Here is a 22,336-nt window from a genome sequence, read left to right as displayed (position 1 = left end):
AGAGCCCAGCATCTGTGTGCATGCCCTTGCACGGTCTAAAGTGCAGTCATTTAACATGATAGTTATACAAGAGCATCTAGGGCAGAGTGTTACAATAGAAGCACATCCCAACTAAAACAAGAACATCCCCTCATGGAAATAAGTGATAACATCATCACATGAGCAAACAATTTAATGATGGGATTTAGCTTGCACCATGCATTTTTAAAACTTTTTAAGATCAGTAATAAGGTTATTTAGTAATGGCCCGAAGTTAAATTAAAAATATTTTAAAATTATGTATGAAGGGGACATAGGCAATTTGATCCCTTTAGATCTCAATCCAGCCTTGATTGTCCCATGTGATGTTTCTATCCCGCTGGGATCACTGCTAGGGCTTTGGCATGCATCTCTTTGTTTCTTTCTTTCTGTTTGCAGGCACTCCACTTCTCTCTATGTGCTCCTCCTTGAAAATGCTGGAGTATGTCAGGGCTCTTCACATATCCCAACTCTTTTTAACATTTGTGTTACTCTGCTTCACCAGCTTATCCACTTGTTCCGCTTCACCTCATTACCTATGCGGTGACAGATCTCATCAAACTTAATAGTAATGAAAAGAAAGCAAATGCTAATATCTAAACCGTATGTCTCTGTGGCGTCTGCCTTGTTGAGCAAAAATTATTTTCTGCTCAGATAATACAGATACCCTAGTGGGTGGTTGTTTGCTGATCATCTGTTTATCTAACCGGTGGCCTGCCGATCTTGGCTATTCCTTTCCCCCAACTCGGTCCAGAAACTCAGATTCCTCTTCGACCATCCTCTTGCACCCAAAATTAATAAAACAATGGCTAATTTCTTTTTTTAACAATAGGGTGATGCACAAAACACTTCCAGCTCTCACATTCATTTGCCTACAACAGTGGTGGAGTCATTCATTCTGTTTCAAGTGTATAATTGACAGAAAGTGGTGGCGCGACATAGATGATATCCTGGTGATATGGGAAGGTGACACGGTCACCCTGGGAAATTTCTATGACTGGCTAAACCAATTAAATCCACACTTGAAGTTCACCATGACTCATAACAATGAACAGGTCTCCTTCCTAGATGTCAAAATCAGTGCCAGAGATGGGGCTTGTCTAGTTCACTCTACACAAAACCGACTGACAAAAACCTGCCTATTGCGTTTCAGAAGCACTCATCCCCGTGCCCTCAGAGAGAAAATGTAAATGTAAAATGTAAATGTGGGTATACTTGTAAAGCGCACTGCGACTCCATGGAGTATCCTGGCGCTGAAGACCGCTGGGGAACCCGTCCTGGTTTTCCCTGTGAGATGGTCCCTTTCTGGGTATCTCCAAGGTGAAACCAGGCATCCCCGGCGTCTGTGGGGGGCCGTTGTAGAGATGAGGCAAGCTTAATGCCCAGAGTTGCCGAGTGTCTTCCCTGGTTAGAGTAGGCACCGAGGCGAGAATTATCGAGTCCGTTTTGACCCTGGTTCACGACCCTGCCGTGTCGGGAATTGAACCCTGGTCCCGGGCCGTTCTCTGCTTACGGGTCTGCCGCCTCTAACCAGTGAGCCACACCACTCCACTAAGAACAACCTTCCTATAGGGCAGGAACTGCACTGATCTCAATGATTATAGTGCAGAAGCCGAAATCCTATCTAAAAAGTTGGAGGAAAGAGCATACCCCAAGAGGATCACAGAGCGGGCGAAAAAGAGATTCCATAACACCCCAAGGGAGGCGCTACTAGAATCGAATCCTTAAGAGGAGATGGAGACACTCATTTGTGTAAAACAATATAACGCTTCTTCAAATGACATCAAGAGAATTATCCCCAAAAAATGGGCAATCCTGACTTCTAATAATCTCAAGTTCGAAAAAACGATGTTTTCATTCAGTAGAAATAGAAGTCTCAGGGACTCCTTGATACACACGATTTCCGCAAAGCTAAAACAACCCAACTATCAATACTCTGGAATCAGCTACCAGTCACAGGCCACTACCCCTGTGGATCATGTGTTGTATGCCCTTTGACAGAACACACCAAAGATATAGAGCATGGGATGCACCACGCATGGCAACAATGGTCACACACTAATTGCAACAGCGACAAAGTGATCTATCTGATCAGGTGCCCGTGCCAACTCATGTATGTGGGCATGACAGGGAGAAAAATAAAGGTCCATATAAGTGAACACAGAAGCACCATAAGGAGTGCAATCAGGCGACAAAACTGACAGCCCACTACGTGGAAAAGAAACACACTGACATGGACCTGTGGTGGACAGTGATTGAGAGAGTCAAGGGAGATGGTGACATCACAAAAACTTTATTGGAACGCGAACAACGGTGAGTGCATAGATTGAAAACCCACATAACAGGATTGAATGATTCCATACCAGATAGATCAGGGTAGTTGATAACACTTATGGGAAAATCGTGCAGGACCCTCCCACTCCGTGATCGAGCCCGTGGCTAGACTAATTGAAATCTATGACACTGGGTCGTATAGTTGTGGAGGCCCACTTCAGTTGCCTACCTCGCCAGTAATGGGCTAGGCTACTGATCCTAACGCTGAGGTAATTACCATAGAACGATAAACCATATGTACAGGCTACCCGACGTACCCCACACATAGCATAATAACCAATTCTGCATGTTGGCGCTACTCATGCGGCCCCTCTCCAATGCCACACCTGATTGACACCGGGAGTATTAGAAACCTTATACCCCAGTTTAGAGAAAGAGGTGGGTGTAACAAATGTAATTAATATTATTTTTATTTGTCCTAGGGGGCATTTTTATTGCCCACCACAACATAATTCCCTCTTTGAATACCTCAGCGCTAAATTTGTTCTGTACGTGGCACACTCAGTTAGTAATTCACCACATATTTACTTTCACTAAATCCACTCGTACACTGACTTTCCCATGAAGAATTGCCGAGTTTGATAATGTATTTGTAATTCATGCGCCCACACTTTAAACTACACTTCCCATCATTACCCTTTGTTAGGGAACATCCCAAAACTTGGGCATGCTCCACCTTCCACTCCCCACAACGCCCTGGGCGAGTGCCATGACGCAATCGTGCCTCCGCGGAAGTAGGCGGGGCTACACATTGACAGTGAAAATGGGTCCCTTTAAAATCAGCAGAGTTAGGTCAATCTGAGCTCCAAGCCGCTGGGACCCATATTGAATAGGACAGACTGCAGGGCAGGACCCTTGATGGCGTGAGTAATTCTGTGTGAAACAGCAACATGCAAGTACCATCTGATCCGATGCCGCCAAGGAGCAGTTCCGTTATTTTTTCTCACGGACTTTCCTTTCCCCCTTTTCTTTCATTCTTCTCCGCATCCCATACACTGTATGTTCTAACCACAAACCCTTCGGAATCTATGCACTATCACGACCATATAGTGTTTGACTACAGGGCTACCCTATTACTATTTGACTTAAACATGTTGGCAATAGGGTCTTAGGAGCATGATTTCCCATACGACCCGACTCCTACTATTTGTAATATCCCTGACAGATCCAAGAATAAAGGGGAACTGGGACTTTTAATCTTTATCCCCCTGGCCAAAATATCTGTTCAAGAGCTCCCTGAAACATGGCCGAGCCCACCCTGACTTCTAAGTGCCAGGGTGTCCCGATGATGAAGCATGACACCATTATGGTGTGTGAGGGAATATAAAACAAAAGGACGTGCCTCCTTCCCCACCTGCAGGTGGCAAATTACCCGCAGCTTCACATAGGGGTATTCCACCGGTGTCAGTTCAGGATCCTTTCCTTATAATCAACCAGTTATGTTGGTTAAATAGTTAGAGGAGTACTTTTTGTGAAACAGTGTTACAACACGGGAGGGTGCACTCCCCTCATGAGTTCCTCTCAGCCCTTCAAGAAGTGAGAGGCCATTCTCACTTCATTAGTGCATAGATTATAATTGTAACTCTCCACATTGGAGTCCACTGCTACGTGACTTCCTGGCTACAAATCATTCCGAATGTGGGCACCCATCTCACAACTCTCCCACCACTCCCCATTGTTGCTCATTTGGCACTCTAAATTGGCATTCCATCTTTTAGGGAGCTGTGTATTTGCCACATAAGATTAACTAGAAAGGGCCTGATCTGCCTTTTTATAGGTTTACATTCTATACTCAATACAAAACTCTGGCCATCGTTCATGCTTCTTCGTCTCCTCACAATCCATGTGACCTATGCAGGCCGACAATTACTTTCCAACATCACACTGAAGTTGTGGAACTTTCTGTGTTGTCACTATCACAGCCCAGTCACCTGACCTGTTACTAACAACTGAGAATCGGTCTCTTTACATCTCAGACATGTTCATAGGCTTCTCTTTCAGACAGACAGGTCATCCCAGTGCGGTTAACCACCTTGCATTCAATAAATATAATGTTCATTAATTCAATCTTTGTGAGCCTACAGGGTGTTATGGACATAGTGAAGTGGATGTGAAGCAGGTGAATGATGACCATGTGGTAACGGGCAGAGGTGACAGTTCAGATGATGAAGAGGAAGAGGCTAATTTCACTGTTGGAATAGGCTCCAAAGACTTGAGAAAATAGAAAGGTATTCAGATGGGGAAACATAGAAGGCCGAATCGTTTTAGGTGCAGTGGAAAGTGCAAACCAATTAGTTTCCTTCTACCTACAGTGCAGTGCTTTAGACATTTTTGTTTTCCTAATGAATTTTGTATTATTAAGTAATGGCGCTTGATGTACACTTCATGCAAAATTGAATAATAAATTGATCCACAATACAGGCACTAGATTTGACAGTAATATCAAATGATGAACCTACCGCATTTTCTTAGACAGAATGAGACACAAATATGTTCTATGTATGTTCTCCATAATGAAACGGTCTGCTTATGTTTTCAAAGGTGATGTCTCATTCATATCTACCAAGAACATTACAGTATAAGTCTGTTTTGCACAAGATCACTAAGTGGTTTACTGGTTCTTATAACAGATGGTTATTTTTTTCTCCCACCTCAGGGGTGCTAGTGCTTTTACAGAGACGTATTAAAGCATTGGCAACGTGTGTAATCGCCAAGGCCCCCACTTTCTAAGCCCTCCCCCAGCACCTTAGCCCCTAGGAAAGTGAACATTCTCTCTAATTCCTCTCTTTCTATTCAAATTCTCTATCTGAGCCCCTCTCTCTCTCTCTCTCCACCCCTCTCCCCCCCTCTCCCTCTACCTCTTAGTCGGTCTCTCACTACCCTGTATCAACTTAAGACTTTTTGTAGCTCTCGGCAAGAACTATTTCACTGTTTTTTGTGTGACCCTATTTCTGAAACATTTGAATATAATTCTGCACTGTTTGGCATCATGTAGGCTGGAATTAGCATGGTTATCATCATTGTTATTTACCTCAGTGGTGCTCATGTTTCTTGTTACCCTTCTCAGTGGTGCTGATGGTTTTCGTCATTGATATTTACCTCAGTGGATCTGATGGTTATCGTCATTGATATTTACCTCAGTTTTGCTCATGGTGATGGTCATTATTATTTACCTCAGTGATGCTCATGGTTATTGTAACCCCTGTCAGTGATGCTCATGGTTATTGTTACCGCTTTCAGTGGTGTTCATGGTCATTGTTATTGTTACTTGCCTCAGTGGTGCTCATGGTTATCGTTATTGATATTTACCTCAGTGGTACTCATGGTTATCATCATTATGTACCTCAGTGTTGCTCCTGGTGATGGTCCTTGTTGTTTACCTCATTGGTGCTAATGGTTATTATTAACCCGGTCAGTGGTGCTCACGTCATTGTTATTGTTACTTACCTCAGTGGTGCTCATGGTTACTGGAATTAAGATCTGCATGTATATATTTAAATGATTCAAATCGTGTTTAGGAAAGCATTGATGTAATGTATCTAACAATGCACAGGTGTTGAATGTTAAATTGCATGTAAATGGTTTTAAATTCATCACTATACTTCTTTGTAAGGAAAGGATCTAGGACGGAGGTCCGATATTGTATGTTTCTTTTATATGCTTCGATATTCAAGGCACCTGCATTTCTCTTTTTATAATCTAAAGTGTTTTAGATTGTGAACAAAATGTCAGATTTGATCAATGTGTTTGTTATTTAATGTACTCGCTACTGTGTTTTGCTTCCAATTGTTTTTAAGACCGTAAGGTCCGCCTGCATTCGGAGCGACAGATCCATGCGACAGGCTTCTCCTGATAAAAAAGACGAAATCCTCGTGAACGGTGACATCCCAGAAACGTCTCCATCCAGTGAGGCTTCAGACCAAATAAATAAGGAAAACATTCACCAAACAAGGAAAAAAGTGAACGTGACTGGTAAGGAGCAAAAATGGCTAAGCAACGCCGCCACCGCTAACTCATTTCTATGTGAAGCTAATGCAGAGAATCAGTCAAAATGGTTTGGTGGTATTAAGGAAGAGCACTAAAGAGTATGATCATCTTTAACATTCCCAGCACTATTTTAATGTTTGATAGTAGAAACAGTATTCATTATGCTACACGAGGTCAGCCATTTAATTGGTGGGCATCTTAAGAAAGAGAAATTAATTCAGCTCCATTACTGAAAGGAGCGGTGACCTCATAAATTGGCGCGGACTGTGATTCTTCTGCCTTTTTGCCATCTGGCATTGCTTCTGCGGTCAAAGAGTCAAGCAAGTTTGTAGTCTGAGCAGCTCCCAGTAGATTGATTTAACCTTCACTAGAATCTACAAGCTGTAATTACAAGTTGTCACTCTGCCTGACAGTATCACCTGTGAGGCTAAGTACCGCGTGAACTAAGATGGCGCGCGGAATCTTCAACTTGGCCCGCTCTCATCAGCGTCAGGGCGTGCACGTTGCCACATGATGTGCATGAGCAATTTCAGGCAAGCCTTCCTTGATGGCAAAGGTCAGTTGCATTGACTGGTGGTTCGTGTGAAGTTTGGAATAGATAAGCAGCTCATAGTCAAAGACTAAACGGTAATTGCACGCAACCAGCCATTTAATGAGGTTAACTTCCTTAAATAGGGCTGTAGAGCTTAATACCCAAGTGTTTATAATAGAATTAATATTTATATCAAAATGGCTGCCGTTCCCTTATTTAAATCTTGTCATGAAAACAGTCTCAAGCCAAAGGGTGCTTTTTCACACAAAGAAAACTCTTTAACAGAGGACTTGTTAGATTGCATATTTACTGTATTTAACAGTACAGAAATAACTTGCTCTACTTTTAAGTTAAGATATATTTTTTTTAATGTAGGACTTTTGCAAGGATCGTAATGTTCATTATTGTCTCTTCATGTAGAACAACCAAGCCATCTGTAGGCTGATTCAGACTGCTGTAAACTTGATTTATTGAAATGTTATAACCAGTGTATTTCTTTAAGGCCGCAAAAGTTCAGCATGAGGAATGTGCCACAATAAAGACATGTCAAATGAAAGAGAACATTTTCAACAGCTTGAACTTGGCTGCCCTAAATATCGATTTTCTCACTTCACAACTCACTCACTTGCCATATTTATTTTATTTGCCTTTGTTTCTTTGCCTGGGTGAGTATTTCAGAACAACCTCAAATGTTGGGTTTATAGTTGCTACATGTCAAAGGAGCCCTACGTTGGCCCAGAAGCATCCTGGCGCTGAACACAATTGCCCCAGATGCCTCTTGTGCTCAGTTTTATTTTCAGGCCTAAGTAATCGCTAGTAACCTCTTCATATACTTTGCCATCAGAATTCACCCAACAGCCCACTATGGATCACTAGCTCTGTTCCACACATCCAGGCATTGTTCAGTGTGGCATACATTAGTAGCCTATCATGTGGCATTTCAGTGAAGGAATACGGAAGTGAATCAATAGTGCAGCCCAATGATGTGCCTTGTCCGTTGTGTCTGCAAAGGTAAGGGGTGCATATGACCTCCAGAACATAGATATTGAGCATTTGGCGAGAAATATAGATGGATCCATGAATTTACATTTTTCTTTGGCTTTCTCGAGTCTTGACATGCCTCCCAGTAAGCAGATTTAGGGTCATAATGCTCGGCCTGGCAGTCCGTTTAGATTGTCTTATTGTAAAACCCTTTCAGTGATCCACTATATTGGAGCATACTAGGTGGAAAAATGATGATTTTTCTTTCCATATCTGAGACAGGTATTGGGTACTCTATGGTTAATCTGATGTAGCTGTTTAGGGATTATGTACATCTGATGCAAGTAATTGAATTGCATGTACTTAAACCGGATTTTCTGAATCTGCTGCTTGGGTCACCAAATTTGTACCCACTTGTTTTCTACAAATGGCCTGCCCAAATATTCCTCCCATTTAAGTTTGGAGTGTTCAATATTTATATTAACATCTGCTCTGAGGGCTCTGTATAGCGGAGTCACATACTGAACACTGATTTTGAGATTCTCACGGCAGTCCAGGCCAATTTTCCCACTCCCGGTTCTACATCCATCAGCTTTCAGCCCACCTGTTTGGGAGTTCAGGTGCATATGTTAATTTCATTCCTACCGTCCTGACTTGCATTGACCAGCAATCTTTGACAATGCTGATCAGTTTATGCAGTGTCTTCCATTTATTGGGCTTACGTCCCTAAATATCTTAAGTTGATTTATTTATAAAGTTTTATATAGCGCGAACAAGATCCCGAAGGATATCAGAGCGCTTTACAAAAATGATGGAAGGAAGGACATAAGGGCAATGACGACATAGAGTAAGAATAAAAAAAAAAAAACAAGGAATAATCACATAATTACAAGGTTACAAGGCAGATAAGACAGGATGAGTAATACAATAAACAGGTATATAAAGCCAGTTTACAGAAATTCAGCACTGGTGAAAGAATACAATAAATAAGGTTTGGGGAAGAGACTAACTCAAGCCTAGACAGCCCAAACAAATAAAGCCAGCAAATAGAAAGCAAGCACATGTGAGTTACACACCACAAATCCAATGACAAGCAAATGCCAATACTTTTTCCATAGATAGAGTTGCCAGAGGTATTGGGATCTGCCATACATCTTACTATATTTGCAATTGCTCTTCTAAGTAATAGAATTCCAGATCAGACACACCGGTCCCCAGCTACACAATCGGGAGCATGATCTTGTTAAGGGCCACTCTCCTCCTACCAGCGTGGCACACAATGCCTGTCATCAATTTGTTGAAGAATTTATGAGGCAGCATAGCTATGTTGGCAAAATGGTATAAAAGTATGACAATGATTTTAGTCAGAGCTACTTGATCCATTATTGGTATGGAAGAAGGTACCCAGTGGCGGCGGTAAGTTTTGGGGCGTGGGGGGCGGACGGGACACACACACACACACGCTCACATACACATAACACTCACAACCAGGCGCAAACACATTCATTCACAACACTCCTTCCCAAACATTCACATATGCACGCACGCACCAAACAATGTAAAAAGAACTTAAATCACACTTACCTTTATCCAGCTCTTCTCTGCCACGGAGGTTCCAGGTGGCTTGGGACTGCTGCCTTCCCTCATTGGCTGACCTAAAGTCAGCCAATGAGGGAAGGCAGTAGTCCTATCGTCATCACCGAGTGGGGTGGGGTCAGGGAGACTACTGACCCCACCCCACTCTGTGATGAAGTGTCACTGATTGACACTCGACCCTGGGCGCTTCAGGGCTTAAAACTAAAGCACCCAGGTGCGAGGCAATCAGTGACGCCATCCCTAGTCACTGAGGGGAGGGCCTCAGCAACCTTTGCTGAGCTGAGAAAGTCACGCCCAACGGAGCTGTGACTTTCTCAGCCCAGCAAAGTTCAGTTCAGGCAGCCAGGAGCCAGCGCTAAATGCGCATGTGTGTCTCCTGGCTGCTTAAACTGAAAGTGAATAGTGTCTGTCAGGCTGACTTTTGTTCAACCTGACAGACACTGTTCCTACGGGGGGGGAAAGGGGGCGGGGCGGGGCCCTTCCACCCAAATGGACCAGCCGCACCTGAAGGTACCAGAAGTTTTAGTCTACTCAATATTGACAACGCACATATGTAGCTACCATCCATAACATACTTCATGTCTCCATATATTCTGACATGCAGTTATTTAAATGTGTCCAGAGCCCTTTCTTTGCCCCATTTCTTCACTGGGACAGAGTTCCATTTCATCTTCCTCCCTCATTAACGGGAACAGATCAGATTTGTTTCTCTTCATACAAAGACATGATACTTTAATCGGTTACTTGATTTTCTTAAGTGCAGTTTCTATTTCTCTGCATGAATCTATGAAGTATTAAAGGGTGTCATATGCATACAGTTGTATTTTATGTGTTTCATTGTACAGTACTACGCCTTACATCTCTAGTGTTTTCATATTTGCCATGTCAGTGGTTCAGTAGCAAGTTGGAAGATCAGAGGTGGTAGCAGACACTGTTGTTGGGGAGAGGGCTCTACCAAAGTTCACCAGCCTTATGAAATGATTGTGCCCAAGAGCACCCACACTGTTGGACTGGTGAACAACAGCTTAAGTCATTTCAAGAATTGTTCCAGGAATTACATATGGGTCAACATGGCATAGATACACTCCCAACTAATATTGTCAGATGTATTTTCCACATCAATGGAGAGTACCACTGATGTTGGTTTGCATTCCTGTGCGCAATCCATGATATCAAATAGCCTTCTCATATTGTTTGAAGGGTCCCAGTTGATTACAAATACTGATTGTTTGGGTTGACCTAACACCAGTAATACTTTTAATAAATGGGTAGCAAGGATCTTGATTAGAATCTTGTTGTTGGTATGAAGCATAGAGAGAGGACAGTATAAACCCATATCCAAAGCGTTATGGTTTGCCTTTGTGAGCACCATCATCAGCACCAAAGCAAGGATTTCCCGGTTCTTGAAGGCAATGTAGAAATTCAACAAGTGAGGACTACGTAACTTTTCATATGCAATGTATAATTTAGCTGCTAAGCCGTCTTTGCCTGAGATCTTTCTTCTGTTCAAAGAAAGGATGGGTGACTTAATATCTCGCACTAAGAGGGCGACATCTAGCTAACTCTAGACCAATTTAATCATGATGGGATATAGTGAAAACAATTTTAAACACATTTAAATACCATGATGGCATGGGGATTATGCATTCATCCATCTCAGTCTCCAACAATTAATGTAATGTTGCAAATGAGAATAGGCCGAAACCCTTATATTTTAAAGCCCAGATCGCAATAAAGTTTTTTTTGACAATTTACCTACATGAGGCAGTGGACTAGAAATTACTGAGAGGTTACTATCTAATCCTGAACGTTTGGAACAATATAAATTGAACATAGGTGACTTTGCAAAGGTGAGTTGACATTTTTTTTGTAATCTGTAGGCAATTATTTTTGATATTCAGATTGGAGGTAGTGGGTTTTATAAATTGATACTTGTATAGCGCACTACTCACCCGCAAGGGTCTCAAGGCGCTTGTACGAATACCGCTGTGGAACCCATCCTGGCTTTCCCTGTGAGGTGTCAACTCCTGGACACCCCCAAGGTGGAGGCCAGGCATCCTTAGCGTTGTGGGGGCCGTTGTGGAGATTAAGCAAGCTATTGCCGAGAGTTGCAGAGTGGGACTCCATGATTGGAATAGGCACCGAGGCGAGAATTATCAGGTCCGTGGAATTTTTTAGCCCAAGACCCGCTGAGGTGGGGAATTGAACCCTGGTCCCGGGCTAGACCTCTGCATCAGGGTCTGCCGCTCTAACCATTGAGCCACACACCTTGAACCTGGAAGATGCTTCAACCCAATGTTTTCACTTTGTGTGGACAAATTGTGAGAAGGTTTATGGATACCAGTTTTAGGCTCCTGAGAGGCTGATTGTGGTGGAAGACTGTGGGGAGATAATCTTCGACAAGACCATGGAGTATTTGTGGAGATTAGCCAAAGGCACTTAAATTGGCTTGGGGCATTCTGTTATTTAGCTATCCAACACATTTATATACACTAGTGTTTTTTAAATTATTGTGACAGTGAGAGAAACCATCAGATTGCAAGTAACCAGGAGAAGTTTGTATACTGAAAAACCACAGCCCACCAGCCAATAATCAGGCGACAACTGACCGGTATAGAATTTGCTGCACCTAATCATTTAAACATGCCAAAATCCTGAATAAAAAACAAACCATTGTTCAAATTAAGAGGGAGTTAACCGAGCGTAGCCCATGTAATAAACTACAACAGACTAATGCACTCACCGTCTCAATTTCACCTATGGTCACTTTCCAGTGTGAAGCTAGTTTCGTGTGAGAACCCTCGCCTCTGCCCCTCTGATTTCTAATGTTACTGAAGCTTAGAGGTGAGGACATTTGACAACCAGTAATACATTATTTATTATTGAGTTCTCTTGAGGATGTTGGTGAGCTCAGCTTGTATAGATGATTTAGTTTTCGAACTGCTTCATTCCCCATTGTAAGAGGTGGATATATCCTATCAAATATCAGCCTGCTATGACTTTCTCCAGCTACTGGACACAATGAGATGGAGAGCTGGAGCAGTAGGCAATTGGATTCCACCTAAGTCTGAAACTGTGAGTGAATTATATTCGGTTATATGCCTAAGAATGTAAGGTTCAAAACAGGGTGTTAGTTAATAAAACCATTGGGATCTGCCGTTGTCCTACGTTTCACTATTAATCTCCAGTTGTGAAGTTGTATAGTGTAGTTCTGTTCCACAGGGGTAATACAGTATTTAAAGGAAAAACTCAAAAAAACATATTGTCAGTGATGAACATAAAAATGAACTCTTTCAAACATGGTACCAAGCGTTACTCAAAGGGAAAGTGGAAGACCTTCAAATTGGTTGCTAGCTTAACATCCTGAATCAGGCTAAGCGATTAAACGGTCGTTAGAGATGTATAAAGAGTCAGAGATATATATGAGGGCAGAGGCTTGACACACCGGTATTGGGTAATGCTCCATCGATTTTGAGTTGCACTTTGTTGAATGAAGGTCAGGGATATTCACAATGTTAAAGCCAATGACTGGCATGTTTTTAAGAGATTCCGGATGGTTACTTTTGGGGAAAAAAATTAAATAACTATCTGGATGGATTGGTTGATTACACTGACGTAAGGTGCGTTTTTGACCCTGTTTAACTGCCATATGCTGTCCCCTTATTTGTTTTGTATCAGGTGTCCTCTTCTTCTGAGTGGGCTTTACGCATTTCCATTCTATGTTGTAGCATATTCGAGGAAGAGGTGTGGCGCCGCGGCCAGGGCGACTGACGCTGGAATCTGGGGACCATGGTTCGATCCCCGGCTCCGGCGGCAGGTTAGCCCAGCACCATGTGACTCTGGGCAATAGCTCGCTTAATCTTCCTGACGGCCCCCAGCGCCTAGAGACCCTTACGGGTGATTGGCGCTTTACAAATGTGGACTTTACTGTTCTCAAATTGGCAAGGTCCCAACTGTTGACAGCTTTGACCGCTGACTTCTGTTTCCTGTTGTGCCCTGTTATCCTTTATTACACATTCCAGTGCTATAGTTTGAGTGGAATGGCCTATCACATCTCCACAGAGCGGAGCAGCAGAAGGGGATATCATTCCGCCCCACACCAATTTTATGATCTAATGTAATAGTGATAGATTGAAGTGTGATACACTATTTCATGTAAAACACATCGATTTTAACCTACTGTTCCACCAGGGACACCAGCCCAGAAGTGCCAAAAGTATTGCATTCAATGTGGTTGGCTGGACTGAGTCCAGTTAACACTGGTGTAAGTGTAGATACTAATTTGATTGGTTGCAGAATGCCAAGTAGGACTTGGGGACATTCTCCCTTGTCTTCCCTGGCGGAGGTTTCAAATCAACAAAATGAAGCCAAAAGAACATGCACTCTATGGTCCACAGAGAACAAACAGAATTTGTTTGCTTCCTTCCAGATCTCGTCCTTTCTGAATGTTTACAAGTTTGAGAAGAGAGGAGAAATTGCTTTGATTTAAATATACTTTTCCAAACAGGACATGGACACTGAAATTGCAGTCTTAAATATGTAGCACTTTTTGAGCCAAATAGCATTTGTTTCCATCTTTAACTGTGTTTGGCTAAATAATTTTATGGAAGTGGTCAGCAAAGTTGTTTCTCTACGTACCCATGATACAGCATGCCATATTCCTATAGCTGGCATTTATACAAATGGGAATTTATCAGTTAACAAATTCTTTATCATCATATTGAAAGTCAAATGTTGATTAATCATGGTATAACATTTCATAAACTATTACCAAAAAATTGGTAAATCCCCAGAGTTCTCTGGCAAGAATATGATACAAATCCCTCCCCTGTTGGGATGTAGTTGGGAACTAAACTGTCGAAATTTCCGACATTGAACAAACCTAGAACACCGATCATCTATACCTTTCCATCTGACATTAAACTCGGGTAGGTTCTCCGGAAATGCAATCATTTGGGTAATAGGCACTGTGTTATTCCCTTTTTGAATTTGTTTTCAGAAATTAGTAATCTTTCTTCAAATACATGCGTCAAATTACCACAAACTTTCTAAATAGATGGTTAAGATTAGCATAAAATTAAGATTAATTTCCTAACTGGAAATCCAAGTCGCTCTTATTAAAATGGATTCAAAGCTGGAAGCGTAAGTTTTCCAAAATGACAATCCCCTACACCTTGGTTTCCTTATTTAGCTTCGGAAACCGATTTTACCTGAGACCCACTTCAAACAAGAAAATCTATTTATTCCTGTTACGGGGCATCTTTTAGGAGTTCTGTTTGGCAGTCACCAACGGCGCCATCTTTCTTTTTTTCTTTTTTTAAACTATATTGGTTTTCAAAAATTATCATATGCAGTTGTTCACTTACATCAATTTCCACATCAGACATGGGTATCATATAAGTGCAGTTACATTGGGGCACATGCATCAAGCAAGATACTGGTCGCAAACAGGCAGATTCTCAGAATCTGCCCCTTTGCAACCGGTATTTTGCAATTTGGGATGCATCAAGCCCAAAGCAAATTGCAAAATAGGGAATCACAATATTTGCGTTTACCTATTTTCCAAATGCATTTAGGGAATCACAATTTGCAATTCCCTAAATGCAGTGCAGGAAGCATGAAAATATTGCAACCCTGCATTAAGGAATCACAATTTACCGTTGACTTCAAATTTGTGGTAAATTGCAAATCCTTAGAAAAATGCACTTTTTTCCATTTTTCTAAGAGCCATGTGGCGCACACACATGTCCTTAGGGCATGTATGTGTGCCACATGTGCACAATTACCTGTTTTGGGGGTGCATCAGGGTGGCCTCTTTGCCCCCTATCACCCTTGACATTGTATTTGCAATTTGCGAGTACCTATTTGGTACTCGCAAATTGCGAATGCCTTCCTATTCATTCAGTTGGGTCTCTAGGCCCATATGAATGAATGGGAAGGCATTACTTAATAGCGAACGCAATTTGCGATTTGCTATTAAGGAATATGTAGGAATCGCAATTTTCTGCAAAACCTACATGCATAGGTAATTGTGACTCCCAAATAGCGATTCCTTAATAATCTCTTTTAAGGATTCCCAATTCCCTACTTTGATGCCATGTGCCCACTAGTGTGGTTAAAAGACCATGCCTTGCTTTACATCAGTACTAGCATACATTATCATCCTAATTACTTAGAGTCTTTTTCAGAGCACTGACAGTAGTAAGAGTCCACGTAATGCATTTGCGACAGTATACGAGATCAGACCCATGCCTGTCGAATTTTTTTTTACCAGAGGTCACCGAAACCTGTGCCAAAAACCTACCCAGTATCAACTGCTGTGCTACTCATCAACTTCTACTGAGATGCTCCATGAAGCGGCAGCGGGAAAGGAGAGGGAGGCCGTAGGGCACACAGGAAATGAGGACCAAGGTGGAGCCCTTCTGGGTATGTCTCAACCAGCATATGTGCCAAAGAACTTGCTGGTATGCCATTCAAATAGCCCTCAGCTCGCCTTCCCAAAGTTGCCCAGTGCAGGGCCTATAGTCCCATCGTATCTGCACAGCCACTGCTTAGGTCTCGTATTTGTAGAAGCCACCTCCACTCACAAGTTAGCAATGGGTTCCTATGCAGTCCTCTAGTTTCCTCAGTTCGCAGCGCTGCACCCTCTGTGGTGGCCTAGCTCTCCATCTCCGTTACCTACTGGGGGAAAGCCATGCAGTGAGTATCAGTAGCAAGCAATGCCCCTGCAAGCTATTCCCAACGGCAAATCCAGGAATCCATTACCAACTTTTTTTACAGGTTTCCTGGCATATAGTCTGATTTGCAACCAGAAGCAGTCAATAATCTGTAAACTCCATACCATATGGAGGAAATTCACGGTCTGTGGGGTATGAGGTATGTACAGTGTAAGTAGTTGAATTGTGTGTACTTAAACCTCGTGTTGTGTGTAAGAGTATAGGTATACTCCAGAGTCTGATCCCATGCCTTCCCAATTATTCTCCACGGTCGGATTCATTTCCTTCCCAATAAAGGATCTACCAATGTAGTCCTCTCATTTGGACCCTAAATCTGCAAGGCGTCCACCCTCATGGCCAGTGCAGTTTTATATAACCAGGAAACCAGATGTCTGCTCCTGCCAAATGTAAGGAAGTTCTGCAGATGGTTGTGCACTGAGGGTTCTGGTTATAAAGCACCCAGTAGATGTCGTATGAACCTGGTCGGAGCCTCATCGTTTAAAAATTGAGTGCCAAGTAAGTTTTGTTCAGCCATTAACTCCTCCAAAGAACGAAAGGAGCTCCCAGAGTTAGAGCACCAGTTTTATGAATAAAAACGAAAATTCTAACATTACAAATCTTTGGACATGCGGGCACTGAGACATGATAATGCTAACCACTGCGGCACTGATGACGAGCTCAGCTTGTCATGAGTTGCGCCGCTCGCACCCTGATGACGAGCTGAGCTTGTCATGTAACGCGCGTTTTTAAAAAGCGCCACGTACAGCGGGAAAAGCCGCCGCGCGCATGCGGTTAAGTAAAACATACGATTATTCTACTAAGCACCATTGAAACACTTACAGTCTTCAATGAGGCCAGATGGCTGTGGTTCGTCTTCTTCCGAATTACCTGAACAACTGTACCCTTGATAAATGTGTTGTCAACTAAATCCTCTTTGAAGTTTCTTGTCAACTAAGTCATCACTTTGTCAATGACATCCTTGTTGATGAACTACTATCAACCAAATTATAAAGTCTAGTCAAGTCTTCCTCCAATGCGATTCCATCAACAAGCTTGTTCGCTGTAGTATTGTCGTGGACTCCCTTATTTACAAGAGAAATCAAAAGGTAAAATAGAAATTAAAGGTAATTTAATTTGATCAGCAGTTGCCAAATCCAATATTGTTTCTCGGAGCAGGTCAGATGTATTGGAGCTAGATACAGAATGGTTGGTCATTCCCCCTTAATCCCAGAATCAATTGCCTGTGCTAGGGACATGAGAACAAACAACGGGTAATCATTTAGTCAATGTGTGAGCATTATTCCATCGTAAATCTTTGGAAGTCACACATTAATATTCAGTGACCGGATGATTTAGCTAATGTCATAGTGCTTGCTCCAGTACAAACACAGTATTAATTTCTATGGCATTGGTGACACCAATATCTTGAATCAGTTCTGAAATTTCAATGCTCAGATTTGTAGGTGGAGGACAAATGAGAATATATGCAGAGATCCAGTTGGGTTTCAACTGAACTAGCAACACTAAGGTATTCCTGTGTTTGCAGCTTTTCCTGCCCTTAGAAGGTGACCTGGTGAATCCCAATAGGCCATTGAGGCTTCAGCTGGGCACTCCCTGAGAGAGAAGAGGTGTGGCTCTGCCTTGTCCCTCATCCCCATGCTCTAAAATCAAAAGAAGGAGATTACATTTGGACTGCACATTTTCTACATGTTTTGTGTGAAGTGTGTTCCATTGAAATCCATCATCTGACGTTGCTCAGGCACTGCTGAACATTGAAATACAACTGCCAATAAATTAATAAACTTGCAACCTCCTTTAGAAGGCCTTCTGAAGTGCCATCATGCACATTGGAAAGCCTTCTAAGTAGGGCCAGAAGCCTGCCCCAGGAACCAAAGGCTTTATTGAACTCTTGGCCTATGATACGGAGGCCTTCTAGTGAATAATGCAGTCTCCTACTGCATCCTAGATCACTGTTAAAAAACACTAGTTTTTCTATTCTTCTGGTGACACTGCTAAGTAAATTATGGGGATGTATATATCAAAGAACTGTTATGTAATCTTGTTTTATATTTTTTTTATCATTAACCAATTTTTTCCAATGGATTCAAGTATTATTATCTTACCAATTTTTTTTCCGGCTTTTTAGATCTGGTGTCTGCCAAGACCTTTTGATCATACTAAAATATGTATAATATTTTTACATATAGGGGGTCCAAGGCACCTCTCTTTATTCATTGGTCTGTTGTTGTGTCATTCCCATTTTAGTTTTGCCCAGTATAGCATATAACATGAAGCAATAGGTCAGCCTACTTAAGCCACTGGTCAACTTCACTTTAAGTAATTGCATTTTGCTCTCTCCCAAGGAGCACATGTGCACATAAGCTGGTACCCTTCGGTGAAGGTGTTTTTGTTTTTACTATATAATTACTTTAGTGTTGCCTTTGTATTTAGACCTTGATGTGATAGCAGGACGCTTCTGATGCACATTCCATCTTTATCAGACCCCATCACCTGCCATATTGTTGCAAATTCCTCTGGAGTGTTTTGCTTTTGTCATTGCTGCTATTTCAAAGCATACTGGATCAGATTGTGGTAATTTGAAACTGTTCTGTATTAAGTTATCCTCTTTTTCCTTTTTTCTATCTCTCACTCTTTGTTTCTTCCTCTTTCTCCCTTTTTTCCTTTGTTATTTTTCTTTCTTTCTCTTTCCTTCTTTCTTTCTTTCCATCTTTCTTTCTTTCTCTTTATTATTCTATTTCTTTTGCCTTCTTTTGTTCTCGTGCTTTCTTTCCATCTTTCTTCTCTTTCCTTCTCTGATTTTTTTCTTTCAATCCGTTTCTTTCTCTTTCAGTTTGCTTCTTTGATTCTTTCCATTGCCTTCTTTCATTCTTTCCTTCTTTCAGTCTTGCCTGCTTCCATTCTTTCTTTCTCTCTCTCTTTATCTTGCTCTATTTATTTCTCTCTCTCGTTTTTCTCTCTTTCTTTCTCTCTTCTTCTCTTTGTTTTTTTCTCGCTTTGTTCTTTCTTTTTCCTTTCTCTTTCCATCTTTCATTCTCTCTTTCCTTCTCTGATTATTTGTTTTACTCTATTTCTTTCTTTGCCTTTGACTTAGCTTCTTTCTTTCTTTTGTTCCACTGCCTTCTTCCATTCCTGCCATCTTCCTTTCTTTCTTTCTTTCTTTCTTTCTTTCTTTCTTTCTTTCTTTCTTTCTTTCTTTCTTTCTTTCCTTATTTTTTCCTTCTTTCTTTCTTTTCTTCTTTCTTTCCTTCCTTCTTTCTTCCTTTCCTTCCTTCTTTCCTTCTTTCTCTTCCATTCCTTCCTTCTTCCCTTCTTTCTATTTCCTTCTTTATTCCTTTCTCTTTCCTTCTTTATTCCTTTTTCACTTTTTTCTCGTGCCTTCTTTCATCCTTGTTGCTTTCTTCCTCTTTCCTTTCCTTCTCTGTTTGTTTCTTTCTTTCTTTCTCCATCCTTCTTTCATTCCTTTGTTCCTCCACTCTTTCCTTCTCTTTAATTTTCTCTTTCTATCTTTCTTTCATTCTCTCTTTCCATCTTTCTTTCCTTCTTTTCGTCTTTCTTTCCTTTTTTCCTTTGTTTTCATTTTCTTCTTTCCTTCCTCCCTTCACTCTTTGATTCCTTCTCTTTCATTCTTTATTTACTTCTCCCTTGTACCCTCTCTTTTCCCTTTTCTCTATATTTTCGCTTTCCTTCGACTTTCATTTTATCTTTCCTTATTTGCTTTCTTTCTTTCTCAAAAGCATGAGGCTTTCAGCCAATGCCAGACTGATTGACTTTTTAGGTCTGTGTTAGCCAAGACCTTTTGATTTTTACTAAAATTGTATTGTAACATAGTTATACAAAGTAGGTTCATTCAGTGTCAGGGAGTTCTATGTTAATTTGTGTGTGTTTTTAGACCCCCAAAACTTTTTTTCTCTGTAGCAAATGATTTGTTTTCGAATGACAAGTGCCCGGCATATACCCAAATAAGGTTTGAAAAAACAAAGCAAGAATTGCCAGAAGATTGGTGGCCAACGCCAGACCTACTGGCTTTGTTTACTTTCCCCTGATTATCGTTCCTTACAATTTTTGGGATATTAGCTTAGCAAAATATCTTTATTTTATTTTTTATAAAAAACGGTTTCCATATTATTATATTTAACCAGTTTTCCCCATGACGGTAAAGAGGTGCAGATGTGGGGGAAGAAGGATCCAAATAGGCTCACAGCCAGTAAAAGACCTTTGAAGAAAGCTTGACTACAAGGTCCACCTGTTTTCTTAACCTCGAGGAGCTCATAATAGGATGCAACTAAACAAATGTGAGCATAGAAACCAAATGGGTTGGTGTTCATGACATGTATGCGTATGGTGAATGAAATTTTCACAATTGAATGCATACACATAACATACTGACAGGGTCCTTGTGAGGTGTTGACAAAAGCTAACTAGCTTGGTGAGGCACTGGTGTGATGGCTTTAACATGTTGACCCAGGGATACATAGAATACCGTAGTGCATTGCTACTTGTTTCTAACTTTGTCAGGGTACCCTTTGAAAATAAAATGAACCCTCAGCACACCCAAGACTATTTTAATTCTAGGATTCCATCCAATAACCAAAGAGCTACCTTGGCTATCAAGGTTGAGTCCATCCTGATAACCTATGTAGCTGGAGGAGGACTTCATGATGACGCATGCCACTTGAAATTCTAGTGGGTGAAAGTCTGTTTAACACCATAGACTAAGCATGGTAAAGGTTCCCTCATACTGTTTTCGAATGGTTAGATGTTTGGGAAGATGAGCGAACCCCATATCACTTCTCCCTCTTGGAATATAGGAGTACTGCATACTGACAACTACATTTAATGTTTGGATATGCATTAGAAATGGGGTTTCTGGTTTTCAGATTATGCATTTTATACAAGCAGGAACCACCATTCTAGTCAGGAAAAGACGACCTGTGCTCACCCTCTGGTAGCTTGGCAGAGAGCAGTCAAGCATATCTAAAGAGGCAATGTGTAAAGTATTTGTGCAGCACTCACACACACACACACACACACACACACACAAACACATACAGTGGCACAAGGAAAACACCCCAAAATTACACCACACAGGGTTAGAAAACAGATTATATTTTATGAGTAAAACAAGATGAAAATGACAAAAATCCAATAAGTAGTACCAGAGTTATGAATTTTTAAAGAATAAATCAAAAAGTAGAGCTTAGAAGCAAATAGCACTTAGGAGTTACTTGAGGTCACACTGGACCAGGGTAGATCCAAAGTTCAGGCTGGTCGCGATGGAGGGCAGGACGGCTTGAGAACTCACGCAGGTCCACTTGAAAAAGTACCTTGGATGGAGCAAGCGTCGACGTTGAAGATTCAATGCCTCTGTTCTGACCCGCTCAGGCGAGGAAGGCATTGCCGACGAACCCCTATATGATGCAGGCGCTGCATCATCGTTGAGCTGTGTTGATTGTTGTCATTGAGTCGCGCAGTCCGTTGATTTAATGCAGTGAATCAGCTGCTGCATTGGCATCGAAGGCCAATACGTTGATTCTAATCGGTGTAAAGTCATCACTGCCTTGATTGTGAAGGTTCTGGCCCAGGACTGTATTGGCACAGAGTCCAGACTCTGTTAAAGGAAGTCTTTGATGGCCCTGAGACTTCCGAACAGGGGTTTAGCCAGCAAGCCCTTGGAGTCACTCTGGGTTCAAGTAAAATGGGTCCAGGCTTTGTCTTCAGCAGGGCAGAGATCAGCAGGCAGCAGAGCATCACAGCAAAGCAGAAAACCAGTTATTCCAGAGCAGCAGTCAATCAGACTGGCAATCCTTGTAGCACAGCAGTCTTTACTCCTGGCAGAGTTTTCCCCAGGTCCAGTAGTGTACTGTCTTGGTAGGGTCAGAGGCCCAGTACTTATACCCAGTTGTTCCTCTGAAGTTGGAGTGACTTCAAACCAGGCCTTTTAAGTGCACAGGTCCCCCTTTCTTCCCAGCCCTGGCTCCAGACTATCAGTTGGGGGTAATCAGCCCTTTTTGTGGAAAACAGGACACTGCCTATTCAGGTGTAAGTGTCCCCTCCTCTCTTTTCTTCCTGCCCAGGAGGAGCTATCAGAATACAGATGAATGCAGATGAGTTCTACGTCACACCCACCCTCTGTGTGTTTGTGGCTGTCTAG

The 22,336-nt window shown here is 41.8% G+C and overlaps 1 protein-coding gene across 3 annotated transcripts in view; it reads left to right on the top strand.

Moving 5' to 3' along the window:
- The window catches only part of CFAP20DC (CFAP20 domain containing), a 1,807,766-nt gene that overhangs the window by 748,049 nt on the left and 1,037,381 nt on the right, over positions 1-22,336 (top strand). For all 3 annotated transcript variants that reach the window (XM_078661515.1, XM_078661514.1, XM_078661516.1), the window contains exon 9: positions 6,150-6,324. In XM_078661515.1, the coding sequence (XP_078517641.1) occupies positions 6,150-6,324 (175 nt within the window). The remainder of the gene's footprint in view (positions 1-6,149; positions 6,325-22,336) is intronic.

Source organism: Lissotriton helveticus, chromosome 9 (genome assembly GCF_964261635.1).
Source record: "Lissotriton helveticus chromosome 9, aLisHel1.1, whole genome shotgun sequence".
In the NCBI taxonomy this organism is placed as follows: domain Eukaryota; kingdom Metazoa; phylum Chordata; class Amphibia; order Caudata; family Salamandridae; genus Lissotriton; species Lissotriton helveticus.
The sequence above is the reverse complement of the archived record's forward strand: the minus strand, read 5'-3'. Positions and strand labels throughout refer to the sequence as shown.